Here is a 27,979-nt window from a genome sequence, read left to right on the forward strand (position 1 = left end):
CGAATGGTTATCGATTATCGAAGACTAAACGATGTTACTGTTGAAGAAAAATACCCGTTACCCAGAATAGAAGAAATTTTAGATAATCTTGGTAAATGTACTTATTTTACTACACTTGACTTAGCTCAAGGTTTTCATCAAATTGAAATGGATCCTTCATCTATTAAAAAAACAGCTTTTTCAGTAAATAATGGCCATTATGAGTATCTGCGCATGCCATTTGGCTTAAAAAACGCGCCAGCGACCTTTCAAAGGATGATGGATGAAATTTTACGTGATTATCTCTACCGATTTTGTTTTGTGTATATGGATGATGTAGTAATATTTTCGAAATCTCTCAGAACATATTGATCACATCAGAATTATATTCAAAAAGTTCAAAGAAGTAAATCTCAAAATGCAATTAGATAAATCCGAATTTTTGCGTAAAGAAGTTGCTTTTCTTGGACATCTTATAACGTCCGAAGGTATTAAACCAAACCCTTTAAAAATCGAAGTAATCCAACGATATCCAATTCCTACAACTCAAAAAGAGCCTTTATGGCTTTCTTAGGACTAGTTGGTTATTATCGCAGGTTTATTAAAAACTTTTCTAAAATTACTTTTCCAATGACAAGATGCCTTCGTAAAGGAAGTAAAAATTATATCGGAAATCAAGAATTTAAAGAAGCTTTCCAGAAATGTAAGGAACTTATTAGTAATTCACCTGTTCTTCAATATCCAGATTTTAACAAACCTTTCAAATTGTTAACTGATGCATCCAATGTAGCAATAGGTAGTGTTTTATCTCAAAACGACCATCCTATAGCTTTTTACTCTCGAACTCTCAATTCTGCTGAGAAAAATTACTCTACTATAGAAAAAGAACTTCTTTCAATTGTAGAGTCAACTAAACATTTTCGTTGCTATCTCTATGGTGTTAAATTTGTAATTGAAACTGACCACAATCCTCTTGTTTGGCTTTCAAAAATTAAAGAACCAAACTCAAGATTAATACGTTGGAAATTAAAACTAGAAGAATTCAATTTTGAAATTAAGTACAAAAAAGGAAAAGAAAATGTCATTGCCGACGCATTGTCTCGGATAGACATTAATACGAAAGAAACTCGATCTTGCGTTAATAACGAGTTGCAGTCGATTGTACCTAACACCGACGAGACAGTTGCAAATCTTGCAGACTTTGACTAAGCTGACTATGTGTTAAATCAAGGATACTTTAATGAAAATGATCCGAACACAACACCGCAGTCTACCACTGATAAACAAAGGAAAGGAAATGAAACTTTGTCTGATACCACTGTTCACTCAAATAATGACCCCGAAGGAAAATACCTTCCTATTTCCGAATTACCAGTAAATCACGCTTCTAATCGATTAATTATCGATTACGGCAAAAATTTCGAACACAAATTCACAAGACCTTTTAATAAAAATCATCACTTTGTTCGCATTTCTCAAGAAGACAGACAAGAACATATTTTGAAAATCCTAAAAGAAATAATTAAACCAGACGTGACTTTTACAGTTCATATTCCAAATACAGAGTTACGGATTGAATTTCAAAGATTAATCGCTGTAAATTTAAATACCACCGCTAAACTTGTGTTATCAAACATATACTTAACCGATGTAACGAATACAGAACAGCAGATAGAAATAATTTCACAATACCATCAACACAATCATAATGGTATAACTGAGACCTATAACCACCTTAAACAAAAATATTACTGGCCAAAATTAAGAGAATCAATAACCAATTACATAAATAAATGTGAAATATGTTTACAAAATAAATACGAAAGACACCCGTATAGAATTGCATTCGAAGGTCCACTACTATCAGATAAACCTTTTAAAACTCTTCACATAGACATTTTCCAATTTTCGAATTGTCAATTCCTAACCAAAGACATTAATATATGCTAACGTATATAGACAAGACAAGTAATTCATAAATACCGAAATTCTTTATTCCACATCGAATCTATTCTATCGACGTAAACAAACGATTAATGAATGAAACCCACCAGAGTAGGGATAAAAATGTAGGAAAACAAAACCACGCGCTCTCGATTCGGCCACGCCTCGCGATTAAAATTCCAGTGGCGGCGTCAAACTGAACAAATTAAAATTATTACTGTATGAAACGCGGCAAAAAAACGAATTCATTCGAAAGAGCTGGATTATATCTCTGTTAAACTTTATCAGCTAGTGATTTAATCAGTAAAACGGCTCTAACTGGTGGAACTAGAAATACACTATTATTATTGGCAGGTATATTTGATTAGATGCTAATACAATGAAGAAAATAATTAATCAATAATAAGATAAAGATCATTTAAGTATAATAAGTTGTTTTATCAGAAGCTCTAGACTTATTGGAAGAAATAAAATTTACTTCTATTTTATGTTACAGAGTGTTTAGTTTCTTGTTTGAAGCCTTAGGTTCTAGATACAGTTTGATATACATATAAGTACAGTTTTCTAACAATTCTCTACAAAAGTTAACAAAACCAAATGCCAAACGAGTGGCATAATATAATTTACATTTATTTTAAACAAAATCAGTTATCTATAAATATTGTTAACATGCTTAAAAAAAGAACCCTATACATTTTCTATATTATATTTATGGTTTTCAACTGGACTATTTGATCAATTTTGAACTTAGTAATAATTATATATAAGAAATAATTATATGTTACAGTAAACCAAAACGTAATAAAGAGTTTCTAGTTACATGAAAAATATGTATTTCTTGTTAAGTCACCATTTCACATTATTGTGAAAGACGAAATGAGAATTATTTGACATATCAACTAGAATTTATGGAAAGACCAAGGGAAAGACATAGCGAGTTAAAACTCGAAAAGTTTTTACTGTGCGGCTTAAGTAAATCATAGAAGTTCCTGTATGGTATTAGAAAGCTATAAACAGGGCCCATGGTAAAAAAAATAGTCGAGATAAAAAAGTGGTTGTTTTAAATATTAGTAACTCATTTAACATTTGACGCTGCTGTTACAAAAAATATAGTTATTTTATGATGTTATCAATTTGTCGGTTTGTAAAAAAAATCTTAACATCCCATCAACATAATTTAGTATATGCTATGATATTTATCAAATGATTTTTTCAACCTAATTAGAAAGTTTTATTAGAGAAAACATTTTGCGGAAATACGTTTCAAATTTGCTTGTAATCTTCATTCTGGAAAAAAGCTACTTCAATGTCTTATAAACGGGTAAGGAAGAATAATAGCAAATGGTTACTTAGTAATAGAAATTTGTAAGAATGCAACGGGGGGGGAATATTTTTCAGTATTGTATAAAGTGCAATGAATATTAATTAGAATGTTTTTTTTTTCGACAATTCTGTACTAATATGTGACCGATAACAAAATTAGTCTGAAAGCATTATTTCAAATTACGATTTATTTTTGTATCTATGCACCAATAGTTATTTGCGCAACATGAGAGGTTTTGCTCCCTCGAACAATTTGAGCCCCGATGAGAAGCTGAGATGAAAAACGCAGTTTACTCCAGAGTTGCGCATCTAATGTTTACTACGACCAATGCTACGTTTTATGAAAAAACAGCCGTAAAATACGTTGTTAATAATGTTGGATAGGTAATAATAGTACCTGGATAAAAAAAGGTGTTATCATGTTACCAAGATTGTCAATTTGTTAATAATGTAAAAAAAAACCTAAAAAAAGACATAATGTGGACTTAAATTTACCAGTTGAGTTTTTTTTACGTGTACCACTTACATATCTTTCAAATTACGAATTTTTGAAAAAAAAAATCAAGTCTAATCAAGATCAACTTTTTTCAAATACAAACTATTTGTTTTTCGATAATTTTATTATTCAGTTCTAAACAAAATGGTTTTTGTGTTAACACTTCTAACTCTTGGCTTAGATTGATCTAGTCTTTTATTAGTTTCATGGTGCAGACGAAGTTTGAAATAATGTTTTAATATTAATTTACTTAATAATGATGCATGGCCATTCATAACATCACCATCATAAAAATGATCATCAAAATTATCGGTCAAAATTGAGTGACTCATGTTTGTCATAGTATGGGTTGTTAGCAATTGAATTAAATTATCAATCTTTTTATTAAATATATTTTCGGTTTTTAAAAAAAATCTGAAAAATTTCTCACCGGACTTACAAATACTTATTACAAGGTCAGAAGCTTTCACCAACTTCCCATAAGTCTTTCTCTTTTGCAAATGACTTGTTGATATATCACTTTCCAACAAAGTTAAGCATTTTGGGCAGGATACACAGTTTTTAAGTTTTCTTAAAATAAATCCTGAAATATATCCCACTATATCTTCAGCATATAGTGTTAAATCCCAAGTTTGAGAATTTAAATACTTGTACCTATTAATATCTTCATTTATTTTGCTCTCTAATTCAATGAAAGCCTCAGTAGCTTCCAAGTTTTCACCTTCCTCTGACTTGGTAATACCACTACAGTTTAATATAGTGATATTTTCCAAATCAGAAATATTTGCAGAACTTGATCCAGACAATTCAAGTTTGACCTGTAAGCGCTTATATGCTGCCTGAAACTGCCGAGCAGTAGGATTATTATTAAAACCTCCCTTACTTCTTATTGCACCAAAAAATAGTTCTAAATGGTCTTGAGATAATCTATATGTAGCTATATATTTTAAAACTGAAGCTTCTTCTACTGTTTCCTGATACAGAGATTTAAGTGACTCAATAGCTACTAAAAATCCTACAAATCCGGTTTTTCTACGAGTTTCCGTTATTAAACGGCCCTGCAACTTTAACCCCAAAATATAATTTTTCGTTTCCTGAAAATAGGCAAAAAATGGCCTACATTTTCTTTCGATAAACGTTTTTTATATATATATTTTGCCCATTTACCTCTAGAATTAAAAATATCAAATAAATTATTAAAGTTTAGAAGAAAATCAGATGTAGGCTTTGATCCTACAAAGTTTACACCTTTACAATGGATGCTGAATGCTCAGATAAATAAGACTTCTGCTTAAAATAATCCAGCAGTCCCTTCAGATTAAATATTTTTCGTTTCAAAAATCTTACATGGCTTTGAAGGGATTTAATTTTAAAATTTTTTCGTTTCAAAGCACCCTTTATAGTTGCAAAATTTCTTTTGCGCTTAGTGGGTGTATCAAAATCATCTGATGATAAATCACCTGGATACCTCTTTCTCGTATAATTGATTTACCTTAAACAGAAAGGAAGAACAAACCTTTTTAAAGAAGCTTTTTTCATTTTTAAATGCTTTTCCCTTTTGCTCCTTAATTGTATATTTGTTGAGGAGGCCGTATAAGTCGAAGATGAGGATGCTGGCTGTTTGAAAAATTGGATATTAGACGGTCCAGGTTGAGATTCTAATAACCCATAAGATCCTCTAGGATCGACAGACAAACTAAAAGAATAATATTAAATAACAATTATAAATATAAAAAAGGCTAAGTTTACCATCGAACCACCTCTGAAGATACATTTATCTCTTCATCTACTTCTTCATCCTTTGGAAGACTGCAATAAAAAATATTTGGTTTAAACATACCTATCACAAAACAAAACTTTTTCTGAATAATAAAACAATTCATTTATAGGCAAAAAAAATCGATAACTAAAAAAAACATACCTTTCAATTCCACTTAAAGAATCTGACTTTTCATCTTCACTTTGAACACCTTGAGCAGTAGGGCTTGAGCTAAAATATCAGAAATATTTTAATTACAGGAAGCTTTTAATGTAAATAAAAGTAAAAAAATTACCTAGATGACACAGGAAATTCAACCATCTTTGGTATAGCATCCCTGTTGAGGTATTTTCTGCCATCTAATTTATAATGGTAATCAGATGGCTGAAAATGGGATGAACACACCAAAGAAACTTTTGGCAATGTGGCTTCTGGGTCAATTGCCAATGCAGCAAACCAAACATTTCGTTTCTCCACATTGGCAGGGAATCTAAAATATTGATGTTAGTGTTAGTTACTTAGCTTTCAAAAACCTTTGCCTAATCCTAATCATATTTTTTTTATTATATGGTGAAATAGAGTAATACCTAAAATTGTTAACTTAAAAATAAAACCTTCTCTAGCTTGATTTACATTTTTCGCCACATAAGACCTACATAATGATAATTAAACAATATTTTCTGGAAAGTAACAATAAAGTAGTTATGACATGCATTGCTTTGATTACTGGTTTATTTAGATCAAAATATCAAAATTTAAAAAAAAAATAGGCATATTATTGACCGGAGACATGTTAGCAACGATTCTCGGCAACGAAATCGGCAGTTCGTTTTTCCACCAGTGGTCGCGCGTATTACACTTTACGCTTTCTACCGTTTGTTCTCCCGTCTAGCCTGCTCTTGCTATAACTACTGTAGAAATATAAAATACAATTAAATAATTAAAAATTTATTATAGTAATTATTAAGTAATTATTGTGCATCATTCTAGGATTAAGTCAAAGATGCAAAGATAAGTTAATAAACTTGTTTTTTTTAAGGGTTGAACATCGACCGTTGCTGGGGGTTTTTTTCACTAAATCGACTAAGGGTAGATATAGGAATAATATCCTGTCAAAAACTCAGAAAGGCCGGGTACTTTAAGGGAGTGAGGGTTAATTAAATGAGAGGTGGTGGAAAAAGTAGAAACATTTTACAATTTAAATTGTTTTTAAGGGTTGAAAATAGACCGTTGCTGGGGGTTTTTTTCGCTAAATCGACTAAGGGTAGATATAGGAATAATATCCTGTCAAAAACTCAGAAAGGCCGGGTACTTTAAGGGAGTGAGGGTTAATTAAATGAGAGGTGGTAGAAAAAGTAGAAACATTTTACAATTTAAATTGTTTTAAGGGTTGAAAATGGACCGTTGCTGGAGGTTTTTTTCACCAAATCGACTAAGGGTAGATATAGGAATAATATCCTGTCAAAAACTCAGAAAGGCCGGGTACTTTAAAGGAGTGAGGGTTAATTAAATGCGAGGTGGTGGAAAAGTAGAAACATTTTACAATTTAAATTGTTTTTAAGGGTTGAAAATGGACCGTTGCTGGAGGTTTTTTTCACCAAATCGACTAAGGGTAGATATAGGAATAATATCCTGTCAAAAACTCAGAAAGGCCGGGTACTTTAAAGGAGTGAGGGTTAATTAAATGCGAGGTGGTGGAAAAGTAGAAACATTTTACAATTTAAATTGTTTTTAAGGGTTGAACATCGACCGTTGCTGGGGGTTTTTTTCACTAAATCGACTAAGGGTAGATATAGGAATAATATCCTGTCAAAAACTCAGAAAGGCCGGGTACTTTAAGGGAGTGAGGGTTAATTAAATGAGAGGTGGTGGAAAAAGTAGAAACATTTTACAATTTAAATTGTTTTTAAGGGTTGAAAATAGACCGTTGCTGTTGGTTTTTTTCGCTAAATCGACTAAGGGTAGATATAGGAATATATCCTGTCAAAAACTCAGAAAGGCCGGGTACTTTAAGGGAGTGAGGGTTAATTAAATGAGAGGTGGTGGAAAAAGTAGAAACATTTTACAATTTAAATTGTTTTTAAGGGTTGAAAATGGACCGTTGCTGGAGGTTTTTTTCACCAAATCGACTAAGGGTAGATATAGGAATAATATCCTGTCAAAAACTCAGAAAGGCCGGGTACTTTAAAGGAGTGAGGGTTAATTAAATGCGAGGTGGTGGAAAAGTAGAAACATTTTACAATTTAAATTGTTTTTAAGGGTTGAAAATGGACCGTTGCTGGAGGTTTTTTTCACCAAATCGACTAAGGGTAGATATAGGAATAATATCCTGTCAAAAACTCAGAAAGGCCGGGTACTTTAAAGGAGTGAGGGTTAATTAAATGCGAGGTGGTGGAAAAGTAGAAACATTTTACAATTTAAATTGTTTTTAAGGGTTGAAAATAGACCGTTGCTGGGGGTTTTTTTCGCTAAATCGACTAAGGGTAGATATAGGAATAATATCCTGTCAAAAACTCAGAAAGGCCGGGTACTTTAAAGGAGTGAGGGTTAATTAAATGCGAGGTGGTGGAAAAGTAGAAACATTTTACAATTTAAATTGTTTTTAAGGGTTGAAAATAGACCGTTGCTGGGGGTTTTTTTCGCTAAATCGACTAAGGGTAGATATAGGAATAATATCCTGTCAAAAACTCAGAAAGGCCGGGTACTTTAAAGGAGTGAGGGTTAATTAAATGCGAGGTGGTGGAAAAGTAGAAACATTTCACAATTTAAATTGTTTTTAAGGATTGAAAATAGACCGTTGCTGGGGTTTTTTTCGCTAAATCGACTAAGGGTAGATATAGGAATAATATCCTGTCAAAAACTCAGAAAGGCCGGGTACTTTAAGGGAGTGAGGGTTAATTAAATGAGAGGTGGTGGAAAAAGTAGAAACATTTTACAATTTAAATTGTTTTTAAGGGTTGAAAATGGACCGTTGCTGGAGGTTTTTTTCTCCAAATCGACTAAGGGTAGATATAGGAATAATATCCTGTCAAAAACTCAGAAAGGCCGGGTACTTTAAAGGAGTGAGGGTTAATTAAATGCGAGGTGGTGGAAAAGTAGAAACATTTTACAATTTAAATTGTTTTTAAGGGTTGAAAATAGACCGTTGCTGGGGGTTTTTTTCGCTAAATCGACCAAGGGTAGATATAGGAATAATATCCTGTCAAAAACTCAGAAAGGTCGGGTACTTTAAGGGAGTGAGGGTTAATTAAATGAGAGGTGGTGAAAAAAGTAGAAACATTTTACAATTTAAATTGTTTTTAAGGGTTGAAAATGGACCGTTGCTGGGGATTTTTTCACTAAATCGACTAAGGGTAGATATAGGAATAATATCCTGTCAAAAACTCAGAAAGGCCGGGTACTTTAAGGGAGTGAGGGTTAATTAAATGCGAGGTGGTGGAAAAAGTAGAAACATTTTACAATTTAAATTGTTTTTAAGGGTTGAACATCGACCGTTGCTGGGGGTTTTTTTCACTAAATCGACTAAGGGTAGATATAGGAATAATATCCTGTCAAAAACTCAGAAAGGCCGGGTACTTTAAGGGAGTGAGGGTTAATCAAATGGGAAATGGTAAGAAAAATAAACCAAGTATTTTGTTTAAAAACATTTTTAAGGGTTGAAAATGGACCGTTGCTGGGAGTTTTTTTCACTAAATCGACTAAGGGTAGATATAGGAATATTATCCTGTCAAAAACTCAGAAAAGCCGGGTACTTTAAGGGAGTGAGGGTTAATTAAATGAGAGGTGGTGAAAAAAGTAGAAACATTTTACAATTTAAATTGTTTTTAAGGGTTGAAAATGGACCGTTGCTGGGGATTTTTTTCACTAAATCGACTAAGGGTAGATATAGGAATAATATCCTGTCAAAAACTCAGAAAGGCCGGGTACTTTAAGGGAGTGAGGGTTAATTAAATGCGAGGTGTGGAAAAAGTAGAAACATTTTAACAATTTAATTTTTTTAAGGGTTGAACATCGACCGTTGCTGGGGGTTTTTTCACTAAATCGACTAAGGGTAGATATAGGAATAATATCCTGTCAAAAACTCAGAAAGGCCGGGTACTTTAAGGGAGTGAGGGTTATCAAATGGGAAATGGTAAGAAAAATAAAACCAATATTTGTTTAAAACATTTTTTAAAGGGTTGAAAATGGACCGTTGCTGGGAGTTTTTTCACTAAATCGACTAAGGGTAGATATAGGAATATTATCCTGTCAAAAACTCAGAAAGGCCGGGTACTTTAAGGGAGTGAGGGTTAATTAAATGAGAGGTGGTGAAAAAAGTAGAAACATTTTACAATTTAAATTGTTTTAAGGGTTGAAAATGGACCGTTGCTGGGGATTTTTTTCACTAAATCGACTAAGGGTAGATATAGGAATATATCCTGTCAAAAACTCAGAAAGGGCCGGGTACTTTAAGGGAGTGAGGGTTAATTAAATGCGAGGTGGTGGAAAAAGTAGAAACATTTTACAATTTAAATTGTTTTTAAGGGTTGAACATCGACCGTTGCTGGGGGTTTTTTTCACTAAATCGACTAAGGGTAGATATAGGAATAATATCCTGTCAAAAACTCAGAAAGGCCGGGTACTTTAAGGGAGTGAGGGTTAATCAAATGGGAAATGGTAAGAAAAATAAACCAAGTATTTTGTTTAAACATTTTTTAAGGGTTGAAAATGGACCGTTGCTGGGAGTTTTTTTCACTAAATCGACTAAGGGTAGATATAGGAATATTATCCTGTCAAAAACTCAGAAAGGCCGGGTACTTTAAGGGAGTGAGGGTTAATTAAATGAGAGGTGGTGGAAAAGTAAAAACATTTTACAATTTAAATTGTTTTTAAGGGTTGAAAATGGACCGTTGCTGGGGGTTTTTTTCACTAAATCGACTAAGGGTAGATATAGGAATAATATCCTGTCAAAAACTCTGAAAGGCCGGGTACTTTAAGGGAGTGAGGGTTAATTAAATGCGAGGTGGTGGAAAAAGTAGAAACATTTTACAATTTAAATTGTTTTTAAGGGTTGAAAATGGACCGTTGCTGGGGGTTTTTTTAACTAAAAGGACTTAGTGTACATATATCTATTACATTCTGGCGAGACCTTTGAATGGCCAACTTTTAAGACCGACCCTTTTAAGGGACGTAAGGTGAATTAAATGAGCGGTGATGAAAATAGTAAGGATTTTTCAAGTAGGATACATGTAGCTATCACATTCTTGGAAGACCTTGGAAAACCCGACTCTTATTTTCTTATGGATGTATCGTAAAAAAAAATCATTTTTGAAAGATAATTCAGTTGGTGGTTAAGTACGTTCGTATTGGCAACATTGCCTTCTTTGACCAGGAGCTTGTTGCAAGGCTCAGCGTTTTCTATTTTGACGCGTGATGTTTGTTTACATTAGATCCAGACACCGCCAGGACGGTGTTCTTTGATGTAAGCCGACGTATAAGAAGCCGAAGTCGTTGGAAACCGCCGAAAAATTGGCAAAGCCTATATAAAAATTGTCTAGAAAGAATAAGAGTCATATCGTATTATTTATTTCTTTTCCTCACGTCTTGTGGGTATGCTTTTGTTTTAAACGTTTTTAGGCTTAGTTTAGTTGCTCTAAATATATCTGACAAAGTGGTTGAATTGGTTTTGTTAGCGAATATAAGAGCGACTTTCTAGCATTTACATTTTTGATATTTGGAAATACGCAAGTTAACCCTGCACGATTTTGTAGATTAGATATTACGATTTACTAGTATTTCGTTTAGATCATAATTAGTTTTTTTTTATTTGTTTTTAATACCTGCATGTGTTATAGTAGATTGTAGATTTTTTTCGTTAATACTTTAAAGTTCAGTGTGTTTGTGCATGTTTACAGTTTTTTTATTGTTTGTTTGAGTTTGGTATTTGGTTGGCCATAAAGTGTCTACTAAGTAGTAGTAGTTTTTTTATTATTGCATGTTTTGTGACTGTGTTTTTATTTTGTTTTTAATATGACTTCTCGTAAAATTAAACGGATTTTCAAAAAATCACGCGTTTGTTTAGTCAATCGGGGCATTCTTACAGTGATGCATGCAACTTGTCATTAGATTCTGAAATAATGCGACAAGCTGCTATTGATACTTACGGGGCGGACACGTACGAATATCGTAGAAATGTTAAACGGGTTTTGCTTAAAAATTCAGGGATAATTAGGTTGTTTTTTATATTGCACGAAGAAACTTTTTCAAGCACTATTACGGGAACAGAAATTGTAGAAAAATCGGAAATTGTTGAAAAGGGTACCATTTTTTTGCGCAAAGAGAGACAGGAAAATAATTATCTCACGGATGACGAAATTGACGTGCCGCAATATGCGGAAAAAACATTCTTTGACGTACAACGGAAAAATTCAAATTCTGTCAAAATTTTACCTCAAAATACAAATAATATTTTTAATCCTTCAAATGAAAGTTTAAACAGTTCTCGAAAATTTTCTTTTAATTGTCCTATATTTGAAGGGAGTTTTTTTGTTTCCAAATGCGACCTCGAAGAAATGACATTTATTTGTGATGCAACGGGGCAGTTAAAATTTGAAGAAGGTGTTTATGTGTATTTTCTAAAGGAAAAAATAAAAGAAGTCAATAGCACGTGTCATTTTATAGTAAATCTTATCGAATTAATTTAAAATCGATTAAAGTTTACGGGTATGCGGGCATTACTCTTGTAAAACATTTAAAGTAGTTTGCAATTTAATTAACCCTACAGTGACCGGTTTATACGAATTTAAGGTATATAGTTCTTCGTTTAATTTCTCACACACGGATAACTTAACGCGACAAGTAAGAGGAGTTGAAAGAAATTTAGTTGGAAAACTGTATTCTGATAAAAATATGGTTCAGATAAGAATGCGAAACGTGCTTGTTGCGGATACAACATTATTAGAATCAAAAAATCTGCAAGGAATAAAATCTGATAGTGTTTATAAAATATAAAATCGGAATTTAAAGGAAGGAAAGACCGGGACGATGACGATAAAATAGACATTCATCTGCTAGGTAGAGTACTAGAGAGTATATACAGTTTACTGGCGAACCACTAACTGTATACATATTTAGCAAGGAACAAAATGAAATGATAATTCACGAAATGAAAAAATCAGAAAATAAGAAAACAGTTTTATTTCTTGGACGCCACTGGAACTGTAGTAAGACAGCCATCTATATTTGAAGGGTTCGAAACCGAGAAGCGCATATTATACTACGCCGGTGTTATTCAAATCGGATCCGCCAAATTGGGTAACAGATGCGTATGTCCAGTGATCGAATTAATCTCGTCCACTCATGATACCAATTCAATAGGTAACTGGTTATTAAAATTTAAAAGTTATTGGCTTAAATTTAAAAATAGTTGGCCAATTTTTGATCGAATAGTGACAGATTTTTCTCTTGCGGAAATACATGCCGTATGTAATTCGTTTAATGAACAGACACTCTTAGTGTACATTAACTATTGTTATGAATTAAGTTACAAAAATATTTCTATTAACAGCAATATTACTCCAATACAGTTGTGTTGCGCCCATATGATGAAAATTTTTTTCATCATTAGTAAATGAACATTTTAAAGAAAAAAATGTTAGGATTTACTCAAAGAAACTTTAGCCTCAATGACCACCATGAGCAACATTCATGAGTTAGAAATGTTTTTTGAATACCTCACCATTTTACTTGACTCGAAATTTAACTGCTTATCAGTGGAAAACGCAGAAAAATGTATATTAGAACTTAACGTCCACTCGCACGTACTCTAAAGGATGAATTTATTCAGACGAAGCCGAAAAAAACCAACAATTTTTGATCAAAGAGATAATTTCTATAGTAAATCGAAGTTCTTTTTGAACTTTTCCTCAATTAGAGAGGGTATTTCAAAAACTATATGTAACGATGGCGATAATAATCTGAATAAATATTATAATCCGATTTTTTTAAATATTCTATTAAAAAGATACGTTACTTATTTGCCTTTGTGGACGGCAATTATAGTAAAACCGCGAATGTCGAATGCGCCAATAGAAAATTATTTAATTACTTAAAAAATGAAATCCTTCAGAACAACTGCGACAAAAACCTTCAAGGTTTTGTAGGAAAGTACGGGAGTATGTTTTGGCTACACATCGGACGGTACAATTTCAGATTAGTAGAAAATCGTGCGGTGTAAATAAAAGAAAACGAAAGGAACATATAGAAAGTTGGTCTAAAAGAATAAAGAAGATTGGTTCGTATTATAAGGCAGCTAACAGTAAAATTTATCTTAAGCAAAAAGATTTCAGCAAATTAAAACGATTTTACAAATTTAAAATTTTTATGTAATGGGCTTGTAAATGACATTAGATATTATCAGCAAAACATCAATATTAATTTTGTAGTGAGCAAGTTTCAAAGTAGCAGGTTTTAGGCATCAATTTATTAACTACGAAAGTTTTCAACTTTAAAAATACCTCAATCGGACGAGATGAATACTGACATATACTGGCTGGATAATATTGCTATAGACTTAGTTTTGGAACAATATAAAATGCAGTTAAATTCTAACATTACTGTGCTATCTTGGTACGAAGGAACGACTATATTTCCTCAGCAGAACTCTGAAGGTATTATACCCAAAGCAAAAGATGCAAACTTGGCATTATTAGAAAAAAGCCACAGAAATTTTAATTCCTATAAACCAGAGAGGGCCAGCACTGGACTTTGGTGTACGTAAATTTTCAAAAAGGGACATTTCAATATTTAAATTCGGCAGAAAACCCTAGTAACCTCAAAGAAAAAATTGAGAAAAAAAAATTAATTCGAGCACTTTATACAGATATTTAATAAAAAATTTCCTTCACATAAGAAACCAACAAAATACGTTTTGGAGAGCATTGCAGTTCCTCAGCAAAAAGATTCGTATAATTGTGGAGTATTTCTGATATATATAAGTAAATGTTATTTATCACAAGAAAGTATAAATTCAAACATTTTTGATGCAAATATATATAGACTCGAAATTCAAAATTTTATTATTAATTCTGCAGGAAATATGAAAGAGTTATGCCTAAAATGCGGCAATGATACAAATGAGTCTAATTCAAAATCTTTATTGTGTGAAATGTGTAACCGCTGGTGGCATCAAAATTGCATTTATGAATAAGATTCTTCATTTACTGAACCGGAAAATTTTATTTGTAAACTCTGTCAAAATTTCAAGCCGTAAACCGTTTTTTGCGTTCGACTTGACCGACAAATCGGTGGATGGGATTAGAAAGGGTGTAGGGGAGAGAGGAGCCCTTTTGCGTTCGACTTTAACAAATCAGTGGATGGGATTGGAAAGGGGTTGTAGGGGAGAGAGGAGCCCTTTTGCGTTCGACTTTAACAAATCAGTGGATGGGATTGGAAAGGGTGTAGGGGAGAGAGGAGCCCTTTTGCGTTCGACTTTAACAAATCGGTGGATGGGATTGGAAAGGGTGTAGGGGAGAGAGGAGCCCTTTTGCGTTCGACTTTAACAAATCGGTGGATGGGATTGGAAAGGGTGTAGGGGAGAGAGGAGCCCTTTTGCGTTCGACTTTAACAAATCGGTGATGGGATTGGAAAGGGTGTAGGGGAGAGAGGAGCCCTTTTGCGTTCGACTTTAACAAATCGGTGGAATGGGATTGGAAAGGGTGTAGGGGAGAGAGGAGCCCTTTTGCGTTCGACTTTAACAAATCGGTGGATGGGATTGGAAAGGGTGTAGGGGAGAGAGGAGCCCTTTTGCGTTCGACTTTAACAAATCGGTGGATGGGATTGGAAAGGGTGTAGGGGAGAGAGGAGCCCTTTTGCATTCGACTTTAACAAATCAGTGGATGGGATTGGAAAGGGTGTAGGGGAGAGAGGAGCCCTTTTGCGTTCGACTTTAACAAATCCGTGGATGGGATTGGAAAGGGTGTAGGGGAGAGAGGAGCCCTTTTGCGTTCGACTTTAACAAATCGGTGGATGGGATTGGTCTGTTCAAATAAACAATGGTGGGATGGAAGAAAAACCAAGTAGGCATGGTATTTTTTATACTTATACTATATATTTCCTTTCAGTTAAAGCACTAGGTGACTAGCGCAACGGCTTGTGCATCAACTCATAATCTAGTAGTGTCGACTCGGAAATTTACTAAAAAAATTATGGAGGTGATAGAAACGCGAAAAATATATATCTTTAACGTTCTGTGTATTTATTTGCAAATAAAGTAACATAATTAAAACGAAAACAGGTTTATACTTTACACAAATCTTTATAAATTTAATTATTATTTTCAAACATCAGTTTAGTGAAGGTATAAGAGTCAAAGTGTAAGGGTCAAACTTTTCTATTACATTGTCATCTTATGTCACGACGCCTACTTTACAATTATTTTTGTTATGAGTGCTATACTCCGTGGTTGAAACACCCAATACGAGTTACAATAATACCTCACCTAACCTAATAAAAACTAGTAGACCTAATAGTACTAGTAAAATAAAGTAATTCTCAACGTCATTGACAAATTGAAAACATCGTAGGTTTTTGTTTTATTTTAAATGTGTATAATCCAGTTACAAATAAAGTACATAAAATCAGGCACATAAACGGGCTCTATTGACTCATCATTTTATAAAACTATTTGTTCAATAAAAATGTGTATGAAATGACACAAACACACTTATTTTCCTAATAAAATATAAAAATTACAGGGTGTCTCAGAAATACATGTATTAATAAATAAAGAATAATAGAATAAAACAAATAAATGTATTTAAAAAATATATAAAATTATTGAAAATAAACAACCATTCACTACCCACAAAGTTTGAGTTAAATTGATGAGACGGCTTTGCAGAAGTTTATAGTTTTGTATTTTTTAGAGTGTTTGACTCTCTATATCTCGAAAACGAAGAGTTTTCGGATCCACGTATATTTTAAACTTTTTTCATATTTGGGCCAGCTCAGTTTATCCCTAAATTTACGGTACTTATTTCTAAGACACCCTGTATATTATTGAAATATAAACATAATAAATTGTTGGAGATATGTTCTATAAGTTGGTTGAGGAGAGTTATTCATTTATTATACGATGGTCAAACTTCATGGGCAACGTACCAACTCCAATTTGAGGCCGCTGCAAATGCAAATCGATGGAGTAACGAGGAAAAGGCTGTAGCACTGGTGGTGGCATTACGAGGACCTGCATTGGAGCTGTTACAGACTCTGCCTATCGCCCAACAAAGCAACTATGACGCATTAGTAGCTGCATTAGAACGACGTTATGGGGATCAGCATAGGAAAGGAGTGTACCAAACACAATTAAAGGCAAGACTGCAGAAAACTGGTGAAAATTTACAAGAGTTTGAGGCCGAAATTCGTCGCCTTGTGCATCTGGCTTCCAAGAAGAACTTGTGGCACAGTGTTTTGTAGATGGGATTCGAGATCTGGAAGTAAAGAAAATGCTGAAGATGTTCAAAGGAAGTAACAGCAGCGAATTACTAGTTCGAGCGCTGGAAGTTGAAGCTGCGTGCAATGACTTAAAGCCAAGGATCAGGGCCGTGACTATTCAAGAGGAGAGAGAACCGCCAGCCGATCATGCTGCTACACCAATGAATAAAATTGAATCAATGTTCGGCCAAATAGTGCAACAAATGGCAGCATTAGCAAATGGCCAGTCCACACAGTTAGAACGGTCACGCCCGATCACTAGAGTGGAGTGTTATCGATGCGGACGTACGGGACACATCAAACGAGATTGTCGAGTAAGGATACCGTCCCGCTCTCCAACGAGGGACGTACAACCATCCAGGAGGGACCAGGAAAACTCCCACTAGTCAACATTACGGGGCGAATGTTGGCTAGCGAAGACAAAGCCCCCAGAATTATCTCCATCAGAAGCCTGGGTAGATCAATGGGAAGCCTGAACGTAGATGGAAAGGTGGATGCGATGAACGTTACTTTTACTTTGGATACCGGTGCGGCAGTATCTTTGATCCGGTCAAACCTTGTGGATAAAAGTCAAATTAAGCCTTTACGAAGAAGTATTCTCCTGCGCACTGTGACTGGAGAATCGGCTAAAGTTTTAGGGAGAAATAACAGTCAAGATTTGCCTTGGAAGGATTACGTTTTACCACACTGTGTTAGTAGCGGATATTGAAGATGAATTTATTCTGGGAATGGACCTGATTCGTCAACATGGATTTCTTTTGATCCCGAACAAATATCCTAAGGTTTGGAAGTGAAGAGTTCATCCTGTCAACCAGTCACCGCTGTGAGTCACCCATTAATGTTTTGGCATCTCAGACAGTAAAAATAAGCGGGCAATTCCGAGCAAATAATTATTGGACAATTGGAGCAGAATTCTGGGAGCTGTGTTGGACTTGTACGAAACCCGGACCGACCAGGAAGATGCCTCATTGGGAAATCACTTGTAAATGGAGGAAGTGAAGTCCCAATAAGAGTTGCAAACATTTTTTCAGACGACGTAAAAATCAACAAAGGCGAAATTATTGCGGTATTCGAGCCTGTAGTCAAAATAACCAATTGCGATGGGTTACCAGAACAGGAGGAGCAGTTGGGGAAAACAAGCTCTTAAATGAACTTGAAAAGACCTGGAAACAGCTGTCAACACCACAACTGAAGAAGGCTCGGAAACTGATTTTGGACCATGGTAGCATATTTGGAACACCCGAACAATATGGGAAAAACTACCATTGTAAAACACCGAATTAACACCGGCAATGCACAACCGATTCGACAACCACCTAGGAGACTACCAATAGCCAAACAACAGGAAGTGCAGGAATTAGTGGACAGGATGCTTGACGACGGAGTTATAGAAGAATTCTGCAGCCCTTTGGTCATCACCTGTTGTTCTGGTCACTAAGAAAGATGGATCAAGCAGATTTTGTGTAGATTACCGAAAACTGAATGACGTGACCAAAAAGGACAGCTATCCACTTCCCCGTATCGACGACACACTGACGACTTTGGCAGGATCCTGTTGGTTTTCTACTTTAGATTTGAAGAGTGGGTACTGGCAAGTTGGCATTGAGAAGCAAGATAAGGAGAAGACTGCTTTTTCTGCTGGAAATGGGCTGTACCAATTCAATGTGATGCCCTTCGGACTTTGTAATGCTCCTGCTACGTTTGAAAGACTAATGGAAATTGTGCTTCGTGGCCTTAACTGGAAGACTTGCTTGGTTTATCTGGACGATATCATGGTGATGGAAAAACTTTTGAAGAACATCTGGACAACTTGCAAGAAGTATTTGCTAGAATAGGTGGTGCCCATCTTCGATTGAACGCCAAAAAGTGTTGGTACTTCCAAAGCAAGTCGAATTCCTTGGGCATGTGGTGACGGTCGACGGAATCCAGACGGACGACAAGAAGATCCAAGCAATTAGAGAATGGCCAGTACCAAAGGATAAACACGAACTCAGAAGCTTTCTAGGACTTGCCACCTACTACAGACGGTTTGTGGAAGGATTTGCCAACATCGCAGCTCCGCTACATCAACTTACTGAGGACAAAACACCCTACTGTTGGAATACCCAATGTGATCAGGCGTTCAGAAGATTAAAGGCATCACTTTGCTCCAGTCCCATCCTCAGTTATCCACAACCAAAAGGAAAGTTCATTTTAGACACAGATGCCAGTAATTCTGGTATTGGAGCTGTATTGTCTCAAGTCCAAAAACGGGGAAGAACATGTTATAGAATACTTCAGTAGGAACTTACCAAAGCAGAACGGAACTACTGTGTAACGAGAAAAGAGCTACTGGCAATAGTAAAATCAGTCGATCACTTTCACAAGTACTTGTACGGACAGGAATTTTGATAAGGACTGACCATGCGGCACTCAAGTGGCTCCTCGGAATGAAACAACCGGAAGGACACATAGCAAGATGGCTTGAAAAATTTCAACATCAAGCATCGACCCGGAAAGCTGCATAATAACGCAGATGCTCTATCAAGAAGACCTTGCGCCGAAGAATGCAAACATTGCCAGAAAGCGGAACAACGTGAAGGCGTTGCGTCCATCAGAATAGTTCAGCTGAAGACCGATGACGAATGGAGTCCCGATGAGATTAGGAAGGATCAACTAGAAGACAGCGACATAGGCCCATTGTTGTTGAGAAAGGAACAAAGCGAGCCAAGACCAACATGGCAAGAAATCTCTAGCAAAGGCCTGACGTTCAAAGCACTTTGGGCTCAGTGGGACTCGCTTGTGGTTGAAGGCGGCTTGCTAAAAAGAGCTTGGGAGAGTGCCGATGGAAAAGAGATAAGGAAGCAGCTGGTAGTTCCCAGAGGAAGGGTCGACCACGTACTGGAGGAAATGCACAATGGAAAGACTGGTGCTCATTTGGGAGTAAATAAGACTTTGGACAAAATCCGGCAACGCTTTTACTGGGTGAACTACTGCCAAGACGTGAAATCATGGTGTCGACAATGTTCCATTTGTGCAGCTAGCCACGGACCACAGACGAGATCCCGGGGCCTATGAAGCAGTACAACGTAGGATTGCCGTTCGAACGTTTAGCCATAGACGTTGCTGGGCCTTTTCCTGAGACCAACAGAGGCAACAAGTACATTCTTGTTGCCATGGATTACTTTAGCAAATGGCCTGAGGTGTTTGCGATTCCAAATCAAGAAGCCAGCACAGTCGCTGATATTCTCGTCGAAAATGTCTTCAGTAGATTTGGTGTGCCGTTGGAGTTACACTCTGATCAGGGACGAAACTTTGAGTCCAAGCTCTTTCAGAGGCTCTGTGACCTGCTAGGCATTAGGAAGACCCGAACAACGCCGCTTCATCCTCAGTCGGATGGCATGGTCGAGAGATTTAATAAGACCATAGAGCAACATCTCTCAAAGGTTGTTGATCAGCATCAGAAAGATTGGGACCAGCATATTCCGCTCTTCTTGATGGCTTATAGAGCAGCAGTCCACAACTCAACGGGACAGTCACCATCTAAAGTTCTGTTTGGTCGAGAACTGCGACTTCCATGTGATGTGGTGTTCGGATCTCCAACAGGCCAAAGCACGAACATTGAGAACTACGTTGACGAGTTGCAAGACAGATTACTGAACATCCATGATCTGGTCAGGGAAAGTTTGAATCTAGCTAGCGATAAGATGAAAGCTCGTTATGATCTGAGGGCCAATTCGGGAGGGTTCCAGAAGGATGATAAAGTTTGGTTGTTTAACCCTCAGAGGAAGAAAGGCAAATCACCGAAATTAACACCTGTTTGGGAGGGACCTTACAATGTGGTAAAAAGGTTAAACGACATCGTGTACCAGCCCCAAAGGCAAGATGAAAATTGTCCATCTGGACATACTCAAGAAATACCAGGGATTAGATGAAGCGGATCGGAACGATCAGCTTTAAGAGGGGGGCAGTGTTACGGTCTGGGCCTACTATGCTCGATACTTCTTAACGAGCGCTCGCCTCGGGATGAAACCGATGCGCCGCAATATCTGGCCGGGCGCGTATTAAAGTAGGCCACAGTTAGGAAGCGCTACCTGGAATATTCTTGAATGATCAAGGCAACCCGCGAAGCGTTTCGCGGTCATTCTAGAACGTGGTTTGCGAATATAAAAGACGCGGTCTCGACCGCAGTAGTAGTGAATTTGGGAACGCGGTAAAGTTTAAATAGCGGAATAATTGTGGAATTGTAGTAGTGTTTTTAGTAGCTGTGTTAATTATTGTACGGAGTGTTTTGAAGTATTAATAAAGTTATTAATTGTTGAGTTAAACTGACTTTGTGTGAACCCACGGGAAAATCGTAACAGTATTAACAAACTCTTTTATTACTTCAGCTGTTATTTTATCGATACCAGGGGCTTTTTCTTCTCATATTCACATATCTCACTCTTCTACATATCTCATATTGATTTACACCAATGGCTGGCCATCTAATGTGTTCTTTTTGGGGAAAGAGCTATATCACTTGTTCATGGACTACCTGCGTTGGAACCTTACTGTGTTTTATTTTTAGTTTTTAAAAGCTATTTTGTATGCTTTGCCCAATGCGTCTTCTTCTGTCATTACACAGTATTTTCCATGAGTTATGAGGCAACCTATTCCAGGAATCCTGCTAGCTAGCCATTATACTGCTGACTAGTTTGCTGGGAATCGGCCATAATTATTTTTCATTATTTTATTAAAATTTGTATTAAGGCAGTGAGAGTCTAGCCTTGTATTTGTTAAGACGTATTATTTCTTTAGTTTGTAATTTCTGATTTTAGTAATAAAAGTTAGTTTTTGAAAACGGCATCGTTCAATCACAAATCTTAAGTGGCGCAGTCGGTAGGATTGCCAAAATTCAGTACATCGTGTATTGATTTTCCGAGTTAATTAGCAATCACAAAATCAGGTATTTTTATCGCGAAAAGCACCTACCAGTGAAGCGAACGGTCAATAAGTCGTTATCGTGGAAATCTACCCATCGATTTCGCGGGCTCCTAAAATCGAAATTGGACCAAAATCGCCATTGACGACTATTTGGATATTAGCGGTATGGGATCCAGTTCGATCAAAGGCTTGATCGAGTTCGCAGGTAGACGGGAATTTGGAAGTGGACGACATGGCTACAAAAAAATTCTTACCGCCTATAACCAGCATGAAGAATTCACTAGCTATGTAAGTGCAATTTTTCTCAATGACAGAAAGTGAAAACACTTTATCTGATTTACTGAATAATTTATCTATTAGTAATATCGAACCTTTAAGTGACTCTGACTCCGCTTTTCGGTCGGAAAGTGCAAGAAAGCATTAATAGTAATACAAAATCTAATTTTAATATTAAAGTTTTTGAAGAAAATCTTAAAAAAGTTCTTGAAACGGGAACAGTTGTATTACCAATTTCTAGTACAAATAATTTAATGACAGATATGGCTCAGTTTAAACCCGAGTATCTGAATTGCGTACCACAATTTGATGGTAACACTCGAATGAGTTAAACAGGTTTTTAGCAACTTGTAAGTCTCTGATCATTTTTATGAAGAACCAATAGAAATAATTTTCAAAATACCTATTTGTTGAATTGTCTACTTGGTGAATGAATGTAGTTAGATGGCCTCCCTACGGAGAAGACACTTAGGCCGCTAGCCGGGCCCATTGTGACCCATCACAAGCTAGTACCCCTCCAATTCGGTGGCTCTGACAAAGCTGCAGAGCCTCCTTGGCCGGGTACCTTGAATATCTAAGGGGTTGATCACACTCTTACCCCAAAGCTCTTTTCTGATCTTCGCAAGTGCCGGGCACTGTGTGAGAACATTTATCGGAGTTTCCTCGTCTTCCAGACACAAGCGACATATCGGATCCTGTGACAGACCCAGAATGTGCTTGTGTCTTCTCATCTGACAGTGACCCGTGAGAAGTCCTGTCACACATCTGAGGTCCTTTCTGGATAATTCCATCAGTGACTTCGACTTGTTCCTTGAAAAGAAGCCCATGAGACATCGCGACTGCCGCATGCCTCCGGCCTCCTCCCAAGCAATATCGGATCTTTGCCAGAAGATACGGTCCACAATGGCGGATCCGACCGCACGGGCAAGTCCTACAATAGGTTCGGGCCCTACGGGTCTCTCTTTGGAGCCACATAGGGCCAACCTGTCCGCCTCCTCGTTTTCCCTAACACCGGAGTGCCCTGGGACCCAAGTTAGGCGTACCTTGGCCATCCGCGCAAGCGACAAGAGTGTTTTCTTACACTCCAGCACCAGCGCAGACGTCGTTGAATTTAAGGCAGCCATTGCTGCCTTGCTGTCCGTACAGATAAATATATCTTTCCGGTATAGCGGTGAGTTTAAAATAAACTCTCCGCATCGGATGATCGCAAAGATCTCGGCCTGGAAGATGGTACAGTGGCAGCCTAGAGGGAAGCTAAGCCTCGTCCCCGAAGTTGCACCATACACACCTGCCCCTGCCCCCGTCACGGTTTTGGATCCATCTGTAAACCAGACGTCTCCATGCGACGGGAGGATAGAGTTTTGAAAAAAATTCCAGTCCTCCCTCTCCTAGGACCCCTAGGTATTTGACCTGGGATTTGTACCCCAGAATGTGGCCGAACAGATTTAAGTCCGGCAACGGCCCGAGTTTTCGTCGTCTCGTAAAGATGACGACTTCCACTTTTTCCGGGTTCACAGAAAGCCCCTCCCCCTCACACCAAACCTGTGTTGATCGAACGCCCCCTTGGGGGCATCCCCTGGCGACCCACGCCACCGACGTGACTGCGTTGAGCTCCGCAAAAACCAAACGGTTGGACAACATGGTTTTCACCCACCCGGCAACCACCGGATGGGCCCCACGTCGCTCAAGGGCTTGGCATATCGATGTAAAGGAGGTGTTGTCAAACGCCCCCTCTATATCCACAAACACCGCCAGGGTGGCGCATCCGGGCGCTCTGCCCTTCTCCAGCCTCTGTACGAGGTGATAAAGTGCGGCCTCCGTAGACCTACCCGCCCTGTAAGCGTATTGCTTCTCATGTAGAGGAGCCACAGTGAGCAGCTCCTCCTTAATATGACGGTCCACAATGCGCTCAAGAGTCTTCAACATGAAGCTCGAGAGTGAAATGATTTCGGATTAGAATAATCCGCCTTTCCCGGCTTAGGAATGAACACGACTCTCACTCTTCTCCAGGCCTCAGGGATGTACCCCAGAGTGAGCGATCGCCTAAATATCCCCAGCAGGACCAGGGTCATCTCCTCCGGGCTCCTCTGGAGAAGCGCCGGAAAGATACCGTCAGTCCCCGGCGACTTAAACGGGGCAAACGAGCATATAGCCCATTTTACCCTTTCAAAACTAACGATACGGTCTGCAAACGCACGGTCTGCCCGTACGTCACACTTTCCGCTATCCGTGAGTATTGGCCTTACCTAACTCGACCCCGGGAAGTGAGTCCCAAGCATGATGCCTAGGGTCTCCTCCGATGTCTCGTTAAAGCCCCCCTCCGGCCGGGCCACAGAGCCCAGGCGCAAGCACGACTCCCTCCTGAGGATCCGCGTTAATCTGGACGCCTCAGTGGTGTCCTAAATGTCCGAGCAGTACCTCCACGTATCTCTACGGGAGTCTCGTATCGCTTTCTTGTAGAGCTTTTGAGCCAACTTGTGGTTGTCCCAGTGTTCTACAGTATTGATCCTTTTTGCTTTGTTAAAAAGCTTACGGACCTTCTTACGGTGTCTCTCTAAGAGAGAGTTCCACCATGGCGTTCCTCCAACTACCCGTTCCTTAGCCGGGCAGTTGTGCTCGTATGACGCTAGTACGGCGGCGTTGAGTTCCTCGACCGAGGCCTCAACGTCCTCTGCCGTGCGCGTCCTTTTATACATGACCCTTATCCTACTGGCCAGCTCATCGCTGTAGAGGCTCCAGTCAGTAGTCCGGGGGTTCCTGTAAATGAAAGAGGGGATTGTGCTTATCCCCTCGACATCGAAAAGGATGTGTCGGTGATCGCAGAGGGAATCCTCCTCCGACACGCACCATCGCTTTACTTGTAGTTTTAAGGGCCCACCGCAGATCGTAAGGTCGATGACAGACTGCTGGCCCTACAGAGGAGCGCCGTTGAGGCTCTCCCGTGCTGAAGGTTTATCTGAATAAAGCGCGTTTTATCCATTAGTGCGATAAAAATATTATCTATCATTGAGCCTGCGCGCCCTACTCTCGTTCGACCACAGTCATGTTCTGACCACCTTCCGAATCAGAAGACTCCTCGTCCGACGAGGCGGTATGTCCCCTGGCTCCCGGTATCGAGGCGCTATCCAGCGCCCCGCCCATGGCCTCGGTTTCTCCCGTCTCCCCTGAACCGGGGGGAAGTCCCGCTCTCACGGGCTCCCCCACCGACTCCAGGGTTGTCCCCGAGGTAGCCTCCGAGACGGTGACAGCCGCGACCTGCCCCTGTCCTTCGACAGGAGCGAGGGGCTGACTACTTGCCTCTGAGGTACCACCCTCGTTTTCATTTCTCGAGGGCGAGAGAATTAACAGCCTCGCCCTCGTCAGTCCATAGAAAGGACGGTTCCCGATCCCCGCCAGCGCGGCGACCGAGTTTTCCCCGATCCCCACTACCGGCGAGAGGCCTGTGGGCTCCTCCTTCCTACTCCACACCCGCCATCCTGAGCACCCCAGGCTCGGATTCTGGCTAGCCAGCCGAGCCATCGCGATCTCAGTCGACGGGTGCTTTTTTCCGGGGATCCAGAGCGTGGCCCTCCGCAGCCGAAACCTTTCGGGATCAGCGGCGACGAGTGGCACATCCGGTCCCCATGGTCGAATGAGAGGAAGTGTCTCTAGAAGCCACCTCCTCGATGTTTGGTTGGCCGCCGTCACCAGAATTTGTCCCCTCCACAATCTTGTGGAGAGGAACTGGACGGCCATGCCTCCTTCTGAGGGGACGACTTCCCCCGCTGCGTCCAGGAACTCTGCCAGTTGGTCGACGTTGAAGCCCAAGTCTGGATTTACCTCCCTGGTCACGACGACCTGCAGGTCCCTGTCCTCAGCAACAATTAGGGAATAGCTGGCGCCTTGGGACGTGTCAGCCCCTCGACGCCGCTTGCCCAATTTCCCCTCAGGAGGCGTCATGCCAGGCTGCATTTGCCTCTTGAGGGATCCTTTAGAACCCCTCTCTGAGTTCTAATCTTTTCCGTCTCAACCAATTAATATCACACCTAACCCTAACGCACGACCTCAAAGATTCTTTCTAAATTCGCAAGTTTTTGGTAATAAGCCAACGAATGTTTTTAAACCTGACCCTTCGAAACAATTACCTAAGCCGACACCTATGTCCGTATGTACACAACGAAGCTTTGGTTCCAATGCAAACAGATCTAATTACGGTTCAAGACTAGGTCCTTTCTCTTCAAACTTCCGTCCCCGGAATATGCCAGTCATTAAAGAAGTATACAATACCAAATTAGACCCTATATACGATCAATGTCTATCTAATTACCAATGTGAAAATCCAAGTACATATTATCTTGACGGAACCGTCAATGAACAAACCGAAAATAATTTTTTTCAAGAAACAATGCCTGAGGAATCTGTTCAACAGTCCCTCAAGAAGGAAATTTTCACCAACTTTTCGAAAGCGACAACAACACTTAATAACACCACCAACTAAACCCCAAATTATATCCTTTAACCTAGATTCTAACAGCGAGTTATCATATTGTCACGTTTAGGGGTGCGTAGTGAGGGATGGTAGAGAAACAACCTAGGTCACAGGCAAGCCTCGTTTATTATAAAAATAGTTTAAACCAAACAATTAAGAGGGGTTATCTTTACCCCCAGAATAAAAGGGCCAACACGGCCGTAATCGTCGTTGAGCGCATGAGAGTTAGGGGAGGGTGAGTTTGGTTTTAGCCCTTCAGCTACACCGTAAAGGGGCACGCAAAGGTGTTCTTGTACGATGTGACCAAAAGACCAAGTGAACAACTGACAGGGTTAAGGGTTCTAACGGTCACTTCAAGTTGCGAGAGAACCCTTCTCTTATCAGCCTGGGATCCTAAGAGGGTAGCGAGCCGTCCCACCACTTCAAGTTAGAGACTGTTGCTCGCCGACCGACCCGGAGACCAGTGATTTTAGATGGCCAGCCTTGCTGAATAAATACTCGTCGATTGACCCAGATTCCTACCAGTTTGCTGACATAAACGATTATTCAGTATATTGTACGATAGGTATGGTGAATGTAAATGTTGGAATCTGCGACATCTTCCTCCCCCAAAAAGTGTTCGCCCCGAACACTACTTATCCTAGTTTCTATTGTAATGCCTTAATCTATCAGAAGGTGTGGCCACTGCCTTTATTCGTAAAATAATATATCCTAAATTATACGCTCACTGTTTCTTATTTATGACGTGGCATCGTTCCTGGACAAGCGGCTAGGTGTTGAGGTTGGCCCAAGTTGGACTTTGTCTGACTGGTACCGGAGCACCTGTTACTCAGTTCGCAGGTGGTGGTACCCTGCCATCTTACGGTTCGCCTGTTCATTTGCATGAAATCACCAGCTATGCTCGGGTAGGTTGCTGTGTTGTCTCCCGGAGAGTCCTCGTTTGCCGCTATAGGTGCTTGGTATGGTTTTTTGCTTGCCTGCTGAATAAATGTTTGTCAAAGCGTATTTCGTTAAGTTTAAACAATAATATATACAACCAAAATATGATTTCCCTTTATACTTTCCCTTTATACCATATTTGTAATAGGGGCCCTGGCTGACCTGCGCCAGTTATTGTTCTTCCACCACGTTTTCCTCATCTGAGCTATATTCTGACGCGTCCCCCAGCGTCCATTCGTCGTAAAATGGCAAGATTCTTCCTATATGCACCACGTCTGTTTTCTTCCCTTTCTCTTGCTTCACCTCGTAATTCACCTCACTAAGTTTTTTCGTGATCTTATAGAGCCCAAACCAACGTAGTAGCAATTTCTCACTTTTACCCACTTTTCTAATTGGGATGAAAATTTTGACCCTGTCG

General features: G+C 38.7%; 2 protein-coding genes across 2 annotated transcripts; both read right to left on the reverse strand.

The window, feature by feature from the left end:
* Positions 1 to 4,984: 4,984 nt before the first annotated feature.
* LOC145739556 (uncharacterized) lies at positions 4,985 to 22,112 on the reverse strand. The gene is made up of 6 exons (XM_081994950.1): positions 21,970 to 22,112; positions 5,797 to 5,991; positions 5,664 to 5,732; positions 5,492 to 5,551; positions 5,259 to 5,438; positions 4,985 to 5,216 (listed from the first exon to the last, which is right to left on the reverse strand). Exons 1-6 carry the CDS (start codon positions 22,110 to 22,112, stop codon positions 4,985 to 4,987), a joined length of 879 nt encoding a protein of 292 aa, XP_081851076.1.
* Positions 22,113 to 22,660: 548 nt separating this feature from the next.
* LOC145739557 (uncharacterized) lies at positions 22,661 to 23,278 on the reverse strand. Its single transcript, XM_081994951.1, has one exon. The coding sequence runs from the start codon at positions 23,276 to 23,278 to the stop codon at positions 22,661 to 22,663; it is 618 nt and encodes a 205-aa protein (XP_081851077.1).
* Between the last annotated feature and the right edge of the window lie 4,701 nt (positions 23,279 to 27,979).

The sequence above is a fragment of the Ips typographus genome, unplaced genomic scaffold, assembly GCF_016097725.1.
Source record: "Ips typographus isolate SLU unplaced genomic scaffold, UJ_Ityp_2.0 IpsContig33, whole genome shotgun sequence".
In the NCBI taxonomy this organism is placed as follows: Eukaryota; Metazoa; Arthropoda; class Insecta; order Coleoptera; family Curculionidae; genus Ips; species Ips typographus.

Bases quoted from the DNA above. Each gene is read 5' to 3' on its own strand.
- LOC145739556 (XM_081994950.1), bottom strand. From the start codon at position 22,112: ATGTCGTCCACTTCCAAATTCCCGTCTACCTGCGAACTCGATCAAGCC. The intron at 5,992-21,969 runs GTAGATTTCCAC...TCAATATTTTAG, and splicing joins GGAGCCCGCGAAATCGATGG to ATTCCCTGCCAATGTGGAGA. The intron at 5,217-5,258 runs GTTTGTTCTTCC...CAATTATACGAG, and splicing joins AAAAAAGCTTCTTTAAAAAG to AAAGAGGTATCCAGGTGATT.
- LOC145739557 (XM_081994951.1), bottom strand. From the start codon at position 23,278: ATGGCTGCCTTAAATTCAACGACGTCTGCGCTGGTGCTGGAGTGTAAG.